Source organism: Eptatretus burgeri, chromosome 26 (assembly GCF_056783735.1).
Source record: "Eptatretus burgeri isolate ZD-2024b chromosome 26, Ebu_testis_v1, whole genome shotgun sequence".
Taxonomy (NCBI): Eukaryota; Metazoa; Chordata; class Myxini; order Myxiniformes; family Myxinidae; genus Eptatretus; species Eptatretus burgeri.
The window spans coordinates 323,083-341,787 of record NC_140986.1 but is presented as its reverse complement, the minus strand read 5'-3'; the positions used below and the strand labels follow the sequence as shown (position 1 = coordinate 341,787).

The window sequence follows — 18,705 nt, the reverse complement described above, 5'->3', positions numbered from 1 at the left end:
TATTGGCCTGTATTTGTGAGGAAGTTGGTTTCTTCAGATTTTTAGATGAGAAATGTGTTTCCTTCTTCAAACCACTCATGAACTTCCTTTTCCTCTTGGATCAATTGTTTGAATGTCCTGGTGTCGTGATTGTGGAGAGGGTCAGTTGTTTCAACCAGAAGTTTGGAATTCTATCTGGGCCTGGATTTTAATGTTTGGTGGCATTTTTAGGTCATCTCTGCCGAGATGACCGAATAAAGCCGGACCAAATGTCCGTCCGTACGGACGTCCGTCTGTCCGTCCGTCCGTCAACAATTTTTCTTTCCGATCTTTATGAAACTTAATATGTGGGTAGAGGTCGATGAGTGTTGCACAACGATATAACTTTTGTCCGGGTTCAAGGTCAGGGTCAAGGTCACGAGGTCACGTAAGTTATAAAAATCGCCATTTTCAAAACCTATCTTGTCTGCCATTCTACAAGATATTCGGAAACTGTTTATTGATGATGATAGTAAAAAATATTATCTTGTATCTCACGGAACAGATTTTTGAATTTCCGTCCCGTTTGGCCGCCACATAACCTGGAAGATGGTAAAAACACCTCCCGGTACAAAGAAAACTTTTACTTCCTATCTTGATGAAATTTGGTATGTGGGCAGAGGTCGATGAGTGATACCCAACGACATATTTTTTCCCGGATTCGAGGTCAGGGTCAAGGTCACGAGGTCACCAAAGTTGTGAAAGTCGCCATTTTCAAAACCTCGTCTGTCATTTTAGGAGATATCTGGCAACGGTTCAAGTTCATAGGTACATCGTACTCAATGAGTACTAGAACTTTGCTTCAGGACATATTGACCTATCTCGGCTCGGTCAGGGGTCAAAGGTCAATGAGTGCATTTTTCGGGCAAAATGACCATTCAAAGCCCCCTTGCTCATTCACGGGCAAACCGATTCGATTGCAATTTCGTAAGTGCTTAGTACTAGATTAACTCAGATCAGGGGTCAAAGGTCATCGGATGCTCGGCGACCCATGGCTGCCTACAGGCTTGTTTTATTTTTTTGTTACAGCACGCACACCAAGCGAGAGGTGTTCGGGTTAAACGCTTGAACTCAGATGATAACAGAGACAGGTGATCATCCTCTCTGAGGGAAAGGACATTAAAGGCACTCACCCGAAGGGACAGCCTCAGGTTAACCCAAGGAGACCGTCGTCTGGTGTACGAAACCTGAGCACCACTCGGACACACACGTGACCGTAATCTGACCCGGGAAGGTCACCCCGTGGTTTTCCTCCTATCGTCATGAATAAGGGTCCTGAATTAACTTTTTCCTCAAAACTTGATGGAATCAATCGAAACTTGCACAGACACAATGTCGGGGTTCCCTCATTAATCCCTGAAAGTTTCAGCTTCCTCGGTCAAATCCTCCCGGAGGAGTAGATGATACATACCTACATACCCTACATACCCACATACCCTACATACCCACATACCCATATAATTGTAACTCCGTTATGAAAGGAAGATTGTCGATAAATAGAAAATAAAGAACGATGTTTCGTATCAAGGGAATAATAATCGACGAACTCGGACTCGATTTTCACTTTCACAACACAATCTGAAACACAAACAATCCGTGAAAACGAAACGTTCAATCTTTGTATTTATTTCAAATCATGGACACGTGACGTGGCGAGAACCAATCAGACACCGCGATCTCTCTGTTCGCTTTTTCCCCAAACAGCTCGCGCTCTTCCCTCGGTTTACCATAGCGTACCGTCCTTCACCCGACACCACGTGCGGTCCACCATGACTCGAGATCTCAGAGAACACCCCGGGATCCACGAGCGGCTCCGATGGAGGATACGTGGTCGGTCCGGGAGGTTCTCCGGAAGATCGCGGGTCCATGGTCGGTGCACCCGAGGACAAGGGGTCCAGACCCGGTACGTGTCCTTCACTCCGTGCCGAGAACTTGTGTTTCCCGTGCTGATTCGTGCTGTGTACTCACACAGGAACTCATTGATTTAGTGAATGTCACGATGTCTGGAGCGGAGCCGGAATTGAATTGTGAATGGAAATCCCATCCATGACGTGTTCCCCTCCCTCTTGTACATGTATGACATCATTTTATACCTCATCACTTCATTCATCATTCGATTCGAAAGAGTGGGTTTACCTTTCCTTCCCAACAGTCACTCAGGGCAGGGATTTGTAATTTGTACAGGGTGCCGGTGATAACTCACCGACTCTTCGTGGAAGACATTGAAGGTTCTCAAACGTCTCACTGCTAATGCTAATATGACGGACAGCCGGCTTAACATCTCACCCGAAGGATGGCTGCCCGTGACGTAGCAAGGTGACAGTTTGTTGTGCGGGAAGGAATCGAACCCGGGTTTGACGGTTTAAATGTGAGCAGCACATGAACTGCTCAGGAAAGAGTTGCATAAAGACCCCCACAGACCCCGACACTCTCAATCACCAACACATCCATTGCTCGGGTAAGGATCGTGAATCCCATCCAAAACCGTTCATGATCCAAGTGAAAAAACGAACATGAAACCATCGAACGGACCAGTTCGGTGCGAAGATCCACACGAGCTCAAGTTTCGGTTTCTCACCTGTAGATCCTGCAGAGAGAACGTAGATCCTGCAGATCCATGAGCTTTGGTGAAAATATTAAATAAATAACTCATTACAATCCGGATTTTAAAAATATTTCACTATAAAACAATTAATATACCATCGTTTGATTGCTGAGAGTTTGTTGAACGAATTATAACCTTTTTTTTGTGTTCAGCATAATTCATTCAACCATTTCCAAGGTTATTCATTCATTGATTCGTTCTTGAACGTTAAAAACATTTTCTCTTTCCTCGAACAAGGAAGGATAAAACTCACCACTTCGGGAGGTATCGCTCGAGTAACCAGACTGTTGAAGAGTTACAAGAGAAGGGAAGAGTGGGTGGAGGGATGGGGGGTGACATGACGACATGAGATTAATAAACGATAATGATATTAATAAAATAAGAATTCGGAAATATGAGTTGAATCTCATGAATTGAAAAAGTTCATGAATTAACAGGTATGTTCAAAATGTTCTCGGAACGAAATGAGGTCCACAAATGCAGGTGTGCAAACAGGGACAGACAACCTTCATTGTGATCGGAAGGAGGGTTCACGTTCCGAAGGGGGCAGTCAACCAATCGCGCTCACCTGCCACTCCTGAATCTATATGTACTGCACCAACAACATCTAGAACGGCAGGTACTGACGAACCAGGTGTTATTCGGAGAAGCAGGCACTGACTGACGAACCAGGTGTTCTCAAGAACAGCAGGAACTGACAACACCTGGCACAGTTCTCTGGAATGGCTCGTACTCATCGCACCAGGTAACCGCCGAAACGGCAAGTACTTCACCAGACTCACCATTCGAACTTTCCATGATCATCAAGCATCGTTTATCAACCACCACCATCAAAACCATTATTACTTAAGGCCCAGTCACCCCTTGACGTTTTAGCCACGAATGGCAACGTATAAAAGTGCAAGTAAAACGTTGGCGTACGCTCAAGTTTTGAGGTTTTTTTTTTAAAGTTTTGGTCGTATTCATAACGTGTTGGTCGTATGCATAACGTATTAGTAACGGGCACAGAACGTTTTGTTGTGTTAAAGATAACTTATACCAACGAATGCTTAGCCTGTTGTCGGCGTTCACAATCTATGCCCAACGATAGTTTAACTTAGTCATAGTACGCTGCACGTTTCGCCGACGAACTCGTGGCGCTCTCTGTTAAAAACCTGCCGCTCGCCGATTTAAATCATAACCGCCTGAAAATTGGAAGTGTCAACATCCAGTCACACCTTGACGATTTTGCCAGCGTATGCCGACCTCTGAAAAATGTGTCTAAAACGCTGGGACACGTCGAATACGGTATGGGTAAGTTGTGTATCCGTTAGGAGCACGCTGAAAAACAATGAAGTACGCTAGCATATTACGTGGTACGTCTGGTACGTCGTGAAATTTCAAGCATGCTGAAAATTTTACGACGTACTCGACGTATGGCTCACAAGTTCCGCATACGCTGGCATAAGTTCTCGGCACGCTCCGCAATCGTTTACACACGTCGGCCACACGTTACTTGTAAGTTACTCATAAGTCGAAACATGTCGAGGTAATGTTTAGCATACCCGAAACTTAATTTTTAACCTACGAGTAACGTTCATTGAACCTATTAGTAGCGTGCTTTGAACCTATGAGTAGCGTGCTTTGAAGCTATGAGTAGCGTGCTTTGAACCTATGTGTAACGTATCTCAAACGCACATTGGCGTATGGAGACGAATTTGATTGACGTCTTCCGGACGACCACAGAACTTACTGAACGTGTTTCTAACTTACAGCTACCGTATAATGGCGTATTGGCAGCGTTTAGGGGAATTGGTATATACAAATGGGCTTCACAAGAGGAACCCGTCAGTGTTCCAGACTCCATGTTGAGTAGATTTCAATGTCAGTAGCAGTGGCAGCAGCAGTAGCAGTAGTAGTAGTAGTAGTAGTAGTTCGAGAGAATTTAGTGATGTCGATGTTACTAGTAGTAGTAGTAGTTCGAGAGAATTTAGTGATGTCGATGTTAGTCGTCGTAGTAGTAGCGGTATTAGTAGTTCGAGATAATTTAGTGATGTCGATGTTGGGAGTAGTCGTAGTTCGAGAGAATTTAGTGATGTCACTGTTCGTATTAGTAGTATTAGTAGTAGTAGTAGCAGTAGTAGTAGCAGTAGTAGTAGTTCGAAAGAATTTAGTGATGTCGATGTTGGTATTAGTATTGGTTCGAGAGAATTTAGTGATGTCGATGTTGGTAGTAGTAGTAGAAGTAGTAGTTCGAGAGAATTAAATGATGTCGATGTTGGTAGTAGTAATAGTAGTAGTAGTTGTCGTAGTAGTAGTAGTAGTAGTAGTAGTGGTAGTAGAAGTCGTAGTAGTACTTATAAGTAACGTGTTGCAAAGTGTGAACAACGTTCGTGTAGCGTGCTTACAAAACGTTACTCATAGGTTAGAAATAAGTTTCGGGTACGCTAAACATTACCTCGACGTGTTTCGACTTATGAGTAACTTACAAGTAACGTGTTTCTACGTAGGTCAACGATCGCATAACGTGCCTACAACTTATGGCCAGCGTAGCGGAACATGTGTCATACGCCGGCATAGGTCGTAAATTTGAAGCATGAAAAAATTTGAGGAAAACCCAAAAGTTCAACGTTTAAAGCCAGCGTACTACCACTTATGGCAGTGTTTTTCAGCGTGGTCTTAACATATACAAAACGTACCCATGACGTATTCGACGTGTCCCAGCGTTTTAGTCAAATTTTCCAAAAATCGGCATAAGCTGGCCAAAACGTCAAGGTGTGAATGGGCCTTTACCATCACGAATCAACATTCGCCACCGCTAAACCATCATCACCTTGACTTACCATCGGAAATCTCAATGTGACCATTTCAAACACATAAATTCTTCAAAACTACAACTACCGTGCGCTCTACAGGACATTATAGTTATTAATTAATAAATATGATATTACAGTCGATCATGTGATGACACTTGGTTCGTTCTGAACTTTGATCAGTTTGACCTTTTGCTCGATTGTGCTATAGCCCTTTCCTCTTGATGACGGTTCTTCCCCACCACAGGTGGGTTCCTCACCTGGAGGAGATGGACAGTTTCCCGTGCTGATCCGTGCTGTGTACTAACACAGGAACTCATTGATTTAGTGAATGTCACGATGTCTGGAGCGGAGCCGGAATTGTTGAGTTGTTGTTGAATTGAAAAATAACTCGTTTTGTTGCCATTGCTGAGTCCGCTTTGGTAGCGTTGTTGGTTTCTCCTCGTGAGGTGGTCATGGCTCTGGCCAGTTCGGCCTTGGTTATTGTGACCCAACCAGAATTTCAAATGGTACAACAGCTCGGTCAGGAAGAGCTTAAAACCATCCACGTATCGTCGGTGTGTTACCTTTCCTGATTCTTTGTATGTTTTTCTATTGGTTGTTTGGGTGTATCCATGTCCATGATTGTTAATGAGGTTACTCAGAGCAAGACAAAACAAGAGGGGGGAAAGACTGTCTCCCTGGAAGATCCCATGCTATATCTTCACATCTGCTATTTTGACATTTCCTTCTGGTGCTGCACTTTCAATGTGGTATTCCAGAGTTCCATTGCTTTCTTAATCAGTTTGATTTCTTGGAATTTATTATCTTGGCAAAACGAAGTTTTTGCAAGATATGAAAGTCAATTTGTATGTTTTTTTTGTCTGTAATCACGTATAAAAAATTCTGCAGAGCACAGTTATCATTGGAAATTTTTGTAACTTCGCATATCTGAGGCCTATAGAGGTCCCTTTCAGCACATAAAATTTTGAAGGTCAAAGGTCAAGGTCACTTTGTTGCAAATCAGGGGAGTCGACGAAACCCTTATTTTTTGAGTAATTTTGATCGGATCGTCCTCAAACTTCATGGGGATATAGTTCATTTCATTTCTTTTAATGTCTTTTAAATAACTTTTTCAACATCAGGTTTCACTATTTCAATTGATTCAGCTATTGATGATGGACCGGGTTCTCCAAATTGAAAAATCCTTATTTTTATATGCCCTTTAAATGCCCCATCAGTGTTTTCAATATAATTGTCTCCCTTTACTTTAAACTCATTTTTCTTGTGTTTTTGTGATTGAAGATGTCTATTATAACTTCTCTTCAAAACATCCTTTGAACAGATATCACAATGTTTTCTTTCCAACTCAAAAGGAGATATTTTATGAAATGGATTAAATGTGTGTTTGTTGGTTCGGAGGTGTTTTCTATAATGTTTATATTCGTGATTACAAACATCGCAGTATGTTGTATTCACCATATTTATATAATAAATCTTTGCTTAAACTAAAATTTTCTTGATGAAAATTTCGTTTATTTTACAGGTGAATCTGTGCTTAAAACCATTTTATCCTCCAACTTTTTCACTTAATAAATACAATGTTTCAAGACACAAAAGACAAGTTTCAATCAATCTCTTCATTTGTTAAAGATACTGAGAAATATGTCAAGGATGTAAAATTGAACAAAGATAAATATAACAACTATTGGATAAAAACAATTATGGTGGATATGATGAGTTCTTCAATTTCCTTCAGTAGAAGGGCTTTGAGTATACCTGGTAGAACATCAATTAAAGTATCTCTAACAAAAGTTTCTCCTCTCCTTCTGGTAATATATTCAAAACTAGAAAAAGCAATGAAACAAGAAAAAGTATCAAAAACAAAAACCTCATGGATGAAGCTTTAGAAAGAAAAGATAAGACCATCTGTAATATGCAAGGAGAAATTTGTATTTTTTCAACAACCCTAAAGATGTAAATCCTGATGAAATAAAGGATGTTAATATATCAGGTGAAATGACATTTCGTTCAATAGTAGTTAACGATCATTTTAAAATTACCATTAATATAAAAAATGTTGTCGTTGAATCTGATAATGAAAAAAGTATATCGATATCGATGGTAATATTATTAAATATGAGCCAATATACAACTGAAAGTACAGATGAATTTCAGTTTAAGTAAAGTTTTACTTTATAAATATGCTAGACTTTCCTGATTCTCCATATGACAAATTTGAGAATTGTCCTGCGTGTGAAAGACGGGGATTAAACACAGACTCAAAAGCTTATAAACAATGTATATTCTGTGATTATCTTCTAATTAATGATAATAAAAAATATAAAAAGGAAAATAATTCTTTTAGATTTACACCAAAAATGAATTACTTTACAAGATTGATTAGAGAAATGAATGTAAAGTATGAGGGTGATAACACACCTTTCCTTACAAGGGAAGAAACTGAACGTATAAGAGAAATGTTCAAAGGATTGTTGTTATATATTATTCATGGATGTAATTTTCAGGGAAATATCAACACAAGATATTGTATAAATAAAATAATGGATTATCTTGAAATTAAACCTGAACTTACGATAAAATATAGAGTTTCTAAAAAAGCCAATAATAAATTAAATAACCTGTTTTCCAAATATATAAATGAATGATTTTTTACCTATTTGGGAAAATAAGATAAAATTTAACAACCATAAAAATCTCCCAAATTCATTAAGATGTCTCATAGTTGGTTCAAGTGGATGTGGAAAAACCTGCTTACTTTTAAAAATGCTCCTCACTCCCAACTTTTTAGATTATGATAATTTAATAATTTTCACAAAGTCGAGTTTTCAACCAGAGTATCAACTACTCTCACAAGGTTTTAATGCTGGTCTTCAAAAAGAAGATATAATCGGTTTATTTAAACGTCAAAAAACCTAAATGATTATAACATTGAAGATATAATTCAACTATTTTGTGATACACAGAGATGTAAAAGAAATCAAATCCTATAACTTGTATTCTTAGTGATAATACGGATGATATACCGTCTCCCCAAGATTTGGATAAATCAAAAAGAACCTCGTTATCTTTGATGATTGTGTTAATGAGAGAAACCAAACGGTAATGGACAGCTACTACACAAGAGGGAGACATTCTTCTTGTAATTGTATTTATCTTAGTCAATCGTACTTTCAACTTCCTCGTCGTTCCATCAGAAACAATGCTAATACTTTTATTTTATTCAAGTTAAATTCAATAGATATCAATAATTTTTGGAGAGATAATTGTTCTACATTATGTAGTAAAAAGAAATTTGAGGATTACATGAAGCACACGACTGAAAAATATAAATATATTGTTGTGAAACAAGATGAGATATTAAGGGATATATTTTTTGTTTTATAAACAATTACATATATAAATGACAACTATTATTATAAATCTTGTGGGTAAATCTGCTTCTGGAAAAAACTTTCATAAATCAAGGTTCTTGTGTAGTACAAATGAGAATATTGTAAATTTACTTAAAAACACCCCGTGATACGCATTGTATCAACAACAACTAGAGCAATAAGACCTGGAGAAGTAAAAGGTGAAGATTATCACTATATTTCAGTGGAGGAACATATGCGATTGAGGAATGAAGGACAAATATTTGAGGAGGTTTCTCTTGGTACAACAAAATATTCACATTGTAAGAGTGAGTTTAGGAAACTAAAATCTGGTGGTGTTGGGATATTAGAAACTAATCCAGAAGGAACGAGACAAATTATTAAATATCTGAGCGGAGTGAAGATTTTATCATTCGGTTTTGATGTTGATGAAGAAACTCAACGCAAACGGATGAAAAGCAGAGATGCAAGGATTAGTGAAGAAGAAATTACAACTCGCATTAATGTTAATAAAGAATTTGATGAAATATTAAAAGAAAAGGATTTATTTGAACACATCTACTTGAATGATGAAGAAAAGGAAAATTTCCCTGTTGATCTTTACAATTCATTAAATGATATTTTACAATAAATAAATGGATGCAAAAGAAAGAGCAAGAAGATTTAAGGAACATCAAGAGTTGGTTTCAAAAGTTGTAAACCAGCAGGAAGACATAAAGAAGAAACGCAGACAGAAACTAACGGGCGAAGAAGCATTTGAAAGAAAACAAGAGAAATTTTTTAAACCACTTTTAAAAACTTCCCAAGAAAAAATGAAAGATGTTTCCACAGTTCCCACAGTAGAATATACTCCTAAAAAAATTAAAATGTTAAAAGATTTTGATCAAATGATGGAGGAAGAATTAGAGCATTTAGGAGAATTAGAATATGATGATGAAGGTTTATTTCAACAACTGGAAGAGATTAATCAACCCCTGATTATATTGTGAATGCTCTTCAAAACAATGAATATTCAGCGGATTCAAAAACCAAAGCAGGACTCATTCCAACAGAACAACCAGCAATATTTCATCTTGTTCAAGAAAAGGTATTGATATTTACTGATGAATTAAGGTTTTTCGGTTCTGCTCAACCTCCTGTTAAACTAACTCCGAGATTAATGTTTCTTCTCACAAAAGATGGAAGACAAGGTTAAACTGTGAGGGATGAATCAAAGTATATTGATAAACCATTGGATCTGGAAAATAATGATGATAGAGTATATATTGATCTGCTGAACACTCTAAATTATAAGGTTATTCTTTCTGGTAAAAGTAGGAAGAATGAGAAGGAGAAACACATTATTCAGGCTTTAAGTATCCTTGGTTCAGGTGTTAGTTTTCTTCCAAATGACCCATCGCAATTAGTTAATAGACTGTTATTGTTGTTAGGCAGTAAGAAGGCTGGAAATAACAATTGTTTTAATGAAGCATCAGCCATTTTAGACCTGTTGATGAACATTAAAATAATTAATAAATATCAATATAAAGACATTTTATCTCATATTAAATAAGATGAGAAGCACAATCCTTAGTTTCAATTTCACAACAAGCGACCACACATCTTCATTCCCATACCCACTACAACTTGACACAACAAAAGAATATGAGGCATCTTTATTGTCCATGGAAACTTATAATACCTTATTTAATATAACCGAGAAAAATGACAAGTTTAGTTATAATCCGGGAAGTGGATACAAAACGATAACAGTCTCACCCGGAGCATCTGAGATTTCTCAAATATCTTCCGAAATTGCTCGTCTTATGAAAGAACAGGGTGATGAACCAAAAAATATTGTTATAAACATTCAAAAACATACTTCAAAATCAACGATTAAAGTTAAAATAACGACAAGGTTGATTTCACAATTGATAATTCATTTTGAGAGTTATTGGGTTTCTCCTCAAAAAGATTGAAACTAATGGGACGTTTTACAGTGATAATGTCATTTAAATATCCTCAGGAATAAATTCAGTGTTAATTCACTGTGATTTGATTGATGGTGCTTATAATGATGGAAAAAAACAAATAAAATATTTTCATTCAGCGCATACTCAACCCCAATTGGTTATAAATTCAATATGGAACCTAAAAATTTGGTTTATCTCCCTGTGTCAGGAAAAACCATACACAGAGTAAATTTTAGGATAACCGACCAAGATAATCGTGTGATTTCTTTTAATGGAGAAGTTATATCCATCAGAATTCACCTACGTGAAGTTTTCCAATAAATAAATACGATAGTTATTGTGAGGAAACACGAGTTGGGAAAATATAAAATAATTACAGGGGATGGGATGTTCCTTTCCCCGTACTACAAGGGTGAAGGTATGTATCTTGGTAGAGGATACTATAAACCTAAGAGACAAAGGGGTGTTGGACATCAATTTAGAGGAGATGGGAAAATTGATACTCTCATGGGTATTGGTTCAACTATTCTTAAACATAAAGATCTAATTGTTTCAACTGCTTCTGCTGTGGGAAATGTAGCAGGTGCTGTAAAGAGTATAAAAGATGCTCAGAAGTAATCTCATAAATTACAAGCAATAAAAGAAATTAAGAAAGGCAAAACTCAGTTGTCCCAACAAGAACGACAGAAAATAATTCAAATACTTGGATCGGGGTTTCAAAAGTTTTAACATCTTTTTTCCTAAATAAATACAAGTATGGAAGCAATTGATAGTATCTATGATTTGGATGATACTATTATTATCTCAAACTCCACTAAAAAGATTACTTCAAGGTAAATGCAATAACTGGAACAGACTGGAATACAAATGATACAAAAAGTTTTGAAATAAATAATCAACAAACCTATTTGAATCTCTCCAAAAGTTTCTTGTTGTGTAAATTTAAATTCACTAAGGCTGGGAATAATACAAACGCTGCACTTGTAAATGATTTCTTCTGGAAAATGTTTGATAGTGTGCGTTTGTATATTGGAACACAAGAAGTTGAAGCGGTTGATTATGTCTCTGCTGTATCTGAAATGATGAAATTTACACTCTATACATTCAGTGATGGAATGGGAAAGCGGTCTGTTGAAGGTTTTATTCCTGATATGTCAACGGGAACAAACACAGACCCTGGATATACTCAAAGGAAAGGAATGTATAATGATGATACAAAAGCAGAAAATAGTTTTACTGTGGCAGTTCCTCTTAAAGGTATATTTGGATTTTGTGATCATGATAAAGTTCTGTATGGTCTTAAAATTAGATTTCAACTACAAAGGAATGATAATGAAAATCGATTGCTTTTTGGTGTTGGTAATGCTTTTAGTGATCAGAATAAATTTGTAATTGAGGAGATGAGTTGGTATATCAGTGAATATACTCCTAATCTTAAAACAGAAGAGATGTTGAATCGAAGACTTAACTCAAAGAAACCACTCAGTGTATCATACCTCAAAAGAAGATGTCAACACGTTAAACTCAACCAAACTACTTACACGTGGAATTTGGGTGTTCTGGAAGGAAAGCCACGATATCTGTGGATCATTTTAAAAAAGCCAGATGGTGATACTGCGACTGATAAGAATAATGCATTGAGTGATAATGCTAAGGTGAAACAACTTCGCGTTTCTCTAGATGGAACATTTTATCCACGAGATAGATTGGAAATTAATTGGGAAAAAAAATGATTTTGCTGAAGCATACAAGTCTTACCAAAAGGTGTGTGAAAGTAATGGAAATAAAGAACCTATTTTGGATATGACAGCATTTAAAAGTTTGAATACAATCTATGCGTTTGACCTGAGCGCTCAAAAGGAAACTATAAAGTCTAATCGAGTGGATACTTCCCTATACATTGAAAGAGGAGAGAGTGAAGAAGTTGATACATATTGTTTGCTTTTGGAAGAAACAGAATTGCAGATTAATACAGATAATGGTGTGATGATTAGTCTCACATAATTTTTTGTTAAATAAATGAGTGGCAAAGTACCAACTGGGGTATATGTTAATCAAATCAATCTTCATAAACTATCATCTTGTGTTCAAAATCAAAAGCCTTGTACGATTAACGTTAATACAATTCAGAGAAAAGGAGCAGTAAGAATTGATGTTTTGCTCACAAGAGAACAGGTTAAAATCTTGAATGACACTGGCTCACTTGAAATTAAAATGACAAAAGCAATGTTGAAAAAATATTCAATAAGAGAGACGAGTGGAGGATTTCTCCCATTTCTAATTCCTTTATTTGCTGGTTTAAGTGCGGTTGGAGCATTGACGGGTGGTATTTCAACAGCGGTGAAAACTGCCAACGAAAGGAAGGCTCAACTCCAGGCTCAAAAAGAATTGGAAAGACATAACAAAGAGTTGGAGAAACAAATTAGTGGAAGTGGTGTAATTGTAGATTTTGCTGAAAAACTTGAAGGTCTGCCTGATAAAGCGAGATTGTTAGTTGGAGATATGCTTTCTTCTATAGCACAAGCAGGTGTAAAATTAACGAAAAGAGGTAATGGAGTATATCTTTCTAATAAATAAATGAGCATTGATGAGTGGTTGAAAGAATTTGGAAAGAATACAACATCAAATTTACAACTTGTTAAATATTGTAAGAAATTAAAAATTCATAATGTGGTTATTTGTATGAGAGATGAATTAACAAATGTGCCGAAACATACAAAGAATATTATTATGAACTTAGAAGATAATAATGGGAACGGTTCTCATTGGGTTTGTATTTTTAATAGTCAAGACAAATATTATTTTGATAGTTTTGGTCTTCCACCACCTGTTGAAGTCATAATATTCTTACAGAATGGTGTTTATCAAACATTTCAAGTCCAAGAATTAAATTCCAAGTGTTGTGGTCAATTATGTCTATATGTGTTATTTCAACTCAACAAAAATAAAAATTTTTATGATATTATTTTTAATCTAATATAAATGACTTATGTTGGTAAAGATGGTTCCATCTTTGGTGTATCTCAAGAACTGGATATTGATTTATCAAATTATTACACAAAGGCACAGGCTGAACGACATAAATATAATATAACCAAAAATATTAACATGAAAAATGCTTATAAATTAAATAATTATCCAAGCCCGACTGACGCGAATGACTTGGTGAGATTAAGCGATTTATCACAATATATATACTTAAATAAAACGGCTGTGTATTCCAAAGATACAGAAGTGTTGATATTATCTCCAGGTCATACAGAATTCACAGTTCAAATTAAAATAAATTTTTATAAAGAAGGGCGTATCGTTTGTATGAGAATAGAACAATGGGGGTATGATATGAATGATTTAGGGTATAATTGGTCATTTAAAATTAACCTCGAAGACCTGGAACAATTAAATCAGTCTCGTAAGGAAGAATATTATCCACTTGGTATCGAGAATGAGTTTTGTGGGGCTACGATTAGTAAACAACAAATAAAAGAATTTAATAAGCGTAAATATAATAATGGTTTTGCCCTTGTTTATATCATGAAAACAGAAAAAACAGGATTATATATAATAAGTAAGGAAATACAAAATGATTTAACTGTAGGAAGATGGGGAGGTGTTTCGTGCCATAATATTATTCTAACATATATTTCTAATACATAAATGACAGCAAGAAGGCTTCAAGAAAATTATCATTTCTGTGTTCAAGCATACCTTCAAGAAAAGGGTATTCGGTATTTTAATAAATATGTTCTACAACATAAGAATGAGGTATTTTCAATAAAAGATTGGCATTATGCTAATGTTGATAAACCGACAACTTTAGATTTAATTAGAATGTTAAATAATGAAAAAATTATAAAGTTAAGAAAAGGTAAGGCTCTTTTAGAAATTCAAAAGAAATTTTATTGGTTTCCTGTTGTAAAAAAAATTATTTTGGATACAGGAATAACAAGAAATCCTGATGAATATATGTATAATATTCTATGGGGTGTAAGCGATTCAAGAATAGTAAGGGATGAGGAAGGAGTTGAAGAAGAGAGGGAAGAGGAGGAAAAGGAGAAGGAGGAGAGGGAGAAGAAAGAGAAGGAGGAAAAGGAGAAGAGAGAGAAGGAGGAGAGGGAGGAAAGAGAGAGAATGAATAAATATCAATATATGGAAACCAGTGAGATTCAAAAAAGAATAGAGGTATTACAGAAAATAACTCAACCCACCGAGGAGGAAAACAAAGAATTGATAAGTCTATTTGCAATACTTTCGACAAGACTATTGAAATTGATAAGAGATGGATTTTAATTCAAGTTTTTCTTTTTTGTTTTTTTTTCTTAAATAAATGGAGGAGAGAGTGAAGGCATGTTTAAGGATTCTTTATGTTTTAAAAATTAAGATTCAAATGTGCATGTTGGAAACTAAAAAGGTTTTTGCACTCTGCAGGAATTTTTCTCATAAATAAATGAGTTATTGTCTCAAATGTAAAAAGAAAACTAATACTAAAAATATTTCATATATTAAAAGTAAAAATAACAGGGTTATACAAAAAGGTATATGTTCGGTGTGTGGTTTAAAAAAAAAATGAATTTATCTCCAAACACAAACTCGGAGGAGATATACAAAAGTTTTTATCAGGAAGTAAATTTACAACTACTGGAATACCAGGGGAATTACATCTTCCATGGTATTCTTTCTGTGGTCCAGGCACAAACTTGGATAAAAGATTAGATGAGGCAGACAATCCTAAATCCTGGAGTAAGCCTATCAATAGAGTTGATGAAGTGTGCATGAGACACGATATTGATTATGGGAATACCACAAGGTTGGAAGAAAAGCATGAAGCCGATAGAGAAATGTTGTATAATTTGTCTCTGATACAAAATCCAACCTTGAGAGAAAAAGTTGATAGGTTCATCGTGAAGAAGATGATCAGTGCTAAATTGAAACTTGGACTTGGAAATTCAAAAAAACTTGTAAGCTCTCATGATGTCATTAAGATTGAAGAGCAATGAGCTGATGAATTACATAAACCAATATTCACAAAGTTTCCGAGAGGGAAAGTTCATTCCAAGGAAGTGGATTATATCTGGTCTGCTGATTTGATTGAACTCAATAATGATAAGGGGTACAAATATGCTTTAACCGTTATTGATTTGAGGAGTAGATATGCGTGGGTTGTCCCTTTAAAAAAAAAACAGGTAATACTCTTATGTTAGCTTTTCAACAGATATTTAATAAAAGTAAGAGAAAACCTAAAACATTGTGGACTGATGAGGGTAGAGAGTTTTATAACAAGACGTTTATGAATTTTCTAAAAAATAACAGTATTACATTATACAGTACCTTTAATGAAGGGAAGGCAGTTGTTGTTGAACGTTTTAATCATACCTTAAAAGAGAGACTATATAAAAAATTCACACAACTCGGTTCACAACAATGGTCATCTTTTATTCAGGATATTGTGGATAAGTATAATGACACGATTCACACGTCAACAAATATGAAACCATCAGAAACATTTACAAAATTAAAATATGAAAAAGAGATTAATGTCAGAAAACCTAAGTTCAAAGTTGGTGATATCGTAAGAATATATAGGTGGAAATCTCATTTTGAAAAGGGTTTTACTAAACGATGGACGAAAGAACTTTTTAAAATTGTTGATGTAATAGATACGGTTCCTTGGACTTATAAGATATATGATTTGGAAGGGGAAGAGATTTTAGGTTCATTTTATTCACAGCAATTACAAAAGACAAAACTAAGCAGATAATACCCGTGGGAGCAATGGGTTGTCCCTTCACTCCCTCCTACTATACACCTTTGTGGACACTAGAGGGACAAGTCCGAGGTGTATTACAGTATATAATGTGTGTCAAGGGGGACGTTCTTAGATCTGTGAACCCCAAACACAGAATCCTCAACTGAATAGTCAAGGCTTAACTTTTGTTTGTTGATGTGTGTGTGTGTGCAATGGGAGCAATGGGTTGGCGCTTCACTCCCTACTACTATACACCGTTGTGGACACTCGAGTCCAAGTCCGAGGTGTATTACAGTATATAATGTGTGTCAAGGGGGACGTTCTTAGATCTGTGAACCCCAAACACAGAATCCTCAACTGAATAGTCAAGGCTTAACTTTTGTTTGTTGATGTGTGTGTGCGTGTGTGTGTGTGTGTGTGTGTGTGTGTGTGTGTGTGTGTGTGTGTGTGTGTGTGTGTGTGTGTGTGTGTCCCAACCCTCACATTCAAAATCTCAACCCCAAACCTCACATTCAAAATCTCAACCTCAACTCAATCCTCGCCCAACACAATGTCTTTTTCAAATGAGATTTCCACCTATATATATATATATATTTTTCTCTTCTTCCAATTCTGTCTTTTAAGGCTTTCAGGTTTGATGACGTAGAAAGGGGGAGTAAGCCTACACTTTCTTCCCAGAACTTTCTTGATCTTGCTCCCATCAAGCACCATCCGACAAAGAACTACATCGAGAGGTTTAGATCCCAAAGAGTGATAGCAACTCCAAAAGTCTCCAAAATATAAATAAATAAAATAATAATAATAATAAATAAATAAATAAATAAATAAAAGTCTCCAAAAAAGTTTCAAGTGCCCAACATAAACCCAACTTTCCAAGTCTTCAAGGTATAACCACATTCCCGTTGAGTTTCCAAGATATGTATCACATTGTGAGTTATCAATCCAGAACCCACATTTCAAGTATTCAAAGTAAAACCAACTTACAAAGTCTCTTAAGGATAATTCATTTCCTGATTTTTTTCAAAATTTGTGAGTCTCCAAGGTAGGTCCCATATTTAGAACCATCTTGGCAGAACCCTTTTCCTGAGTCTCCAAGGTAGTTATTTAAACCATCAAGGCAGAACTCATTTACTGATTTTTTCAAAATTTGTGAGTCTCCAAGGTAGGTCCCATATTTAGAACCATCTTGGCAGAACCCTTTTCCTGAGTCTCCAAGGTAGTTATTTAAACCATCAAGGCAGAACTCATTTTCTGATTTTTTCAAAATTTGTGAGTCTCCAAGGTAGGTCCCATATTTAGAACCATCTTGGCAGAACCCTTTTCCTGAGTCTCCAAGGTAGTTATTTAAACCATCAAGGCAGAACTCATTTACTGATTTTTTCAAAATTTGTGAGTCTCCAAGGTAAAACTTGTATTCTGGCTCATCAACCTTATAACTTGTTTAGTGGGTATTGTCTTGATAACTCACAATGAGTACTATTGCTGTAAAACTCTTTTTCAGGATTTTGCTGGTCTCCAAGGTATAACTCTTTGGTTGGGTCATCAAGGACGAACTCGTTCTGTCGGTCTTGGTCGCTCATAAGGTCTTCAACCAAGCCAACAATTTCCCCCCAAGTTGTAGCAAAAGCAGTATTTTCATTTTGTATTTCAGATACAATTTCCTGTGAGAGAAAATAATAATGTATTAATTAAGTTTTTTAATTATTAAACGAGTCGATGTTTAAAAGGAACTAAAAATAGGAAAATAAAAATCTTACCTCAACAGATAAGAGGTTTGAATCCAGTTCATCAACTTGAAGCTTTATTTCCATACAAGTCTGAGAGTTCCAAGGAACCCCAAAGTCATCCCACTCAAGGTCTTGCTTGTTCTGTAGGTCTTGGTCACTCATAAGGTCTTCAACCAAGCCAACAATTTCCCCCAAAGTTGTAGCAAAAGCAGTATTTTCATTTTTGTATTTCAGATACAATTTCCTGTGAGAGAAAATAATAATGTATTAATTAAGTTATTTAATTATTAAACGAGTCGATGTTTAAAAGGAACTAAAAATAGGAAAATAAAAATCTTACCTCAACAGATAAGAGGTTTGAATCCAGTTCATCAACTTGAAGGTTTAGTTCCATACAAGTCTGAGAGTTCCAGGCAAGCACACAGCACACAAGACCATGGCCAGCAAAAAAAATGTTTAAAATGGAGCCTGGGCATGAGGCTTTTATAGGG

At 36.1% G+C, this 18,705-nt stretch overlaps 4 protein-coding genes across 17 annotated transcripts in view; 1 reads left to right on the top strand and 3 right to left on the bottom strand.

Moving 5' to 3' along the window:
- Positions 1–18,705, bottom strand: part of LOC147007759 (dynein axonemal heavy chain 17-like) — a 552,046-nt gene that overhangs the window by 263,709 nt on the left and 269,632 nt on the right. The window lies entirely within an intron of this gene.
- Positions 1–18,705, bottom strand: part of LOC147007760 (uncharacterized) — a 132,314-nt gene that overhangs the window by 8,252 nt on the left and 105,357 nt on the right. For both annotated transcript variants that reach the window (XM_085866462.1, XM_085866463.1), the window contains exons 2-4: positions 3,130–3,245; positions 2,877–2,907; positions 2,597–2,640 (exon numbers count right to left, since the gene is read on the bottom strand). In XM_085866462.1, coding sequence (XP_085722588.1) covers positions 2,597–2,637 — 41 coding nt within the window. In that variant the 5' untranslated portion in view covers positions 2,638–2,640; positions 2,877–2,907; positions 3,130–3,245. The remainder of the gene's footprint in view (positions 1–2,596; positions 2,641–2,876; positions 2,908–3,129; positions 3,246–18,705) is intronic.
- LOC147007762 (uncharacterized) overlaps positions 1–18,705 on the top strand; it is an 80,922-nt gene that overhangs the window by 31,671 nt on the left and 30,546 nt on the right. For all 9 annotated transcript variants that reach the window (XR_015053902.1, XR_015053901.1, XR_015053903.1 and 6 more), the window contains one exon: positions 1,723–1,921. Coding sequence is in view for 6 of the 9 variants with exons in the window: in XM_085866441.1 (XP_085722567.1) it covers positions 1,723–1,921 (199 nt within the window). In the remaining 3 variants the exon portion in view is untranslated. The remainder of the gene's footprint in view (positions 1–1,722; positions 1,922–18,705) is intronic.
- On the bottom strand, positions 16,159–18,644 carry LOC147007764 (uncharacterized). The gene is made up of 3 exons (XM_085866467.1): positions 18,555–18,644; positions 18,245–18,458; positions 16,159–18,148 (listed from the first exon to the last, which is right to left on the bottom strand). Exons 1-3 carry the CDS (start codon positions 18,584–18,586, stop codon positions 17,918–17,920), a joined length of 477 nt encoding a protein of 158 aa, XP_085722593.1. The 5' UTR covers positions 18,587–18,644; the 3' UTR covers positions 16,159–17,917.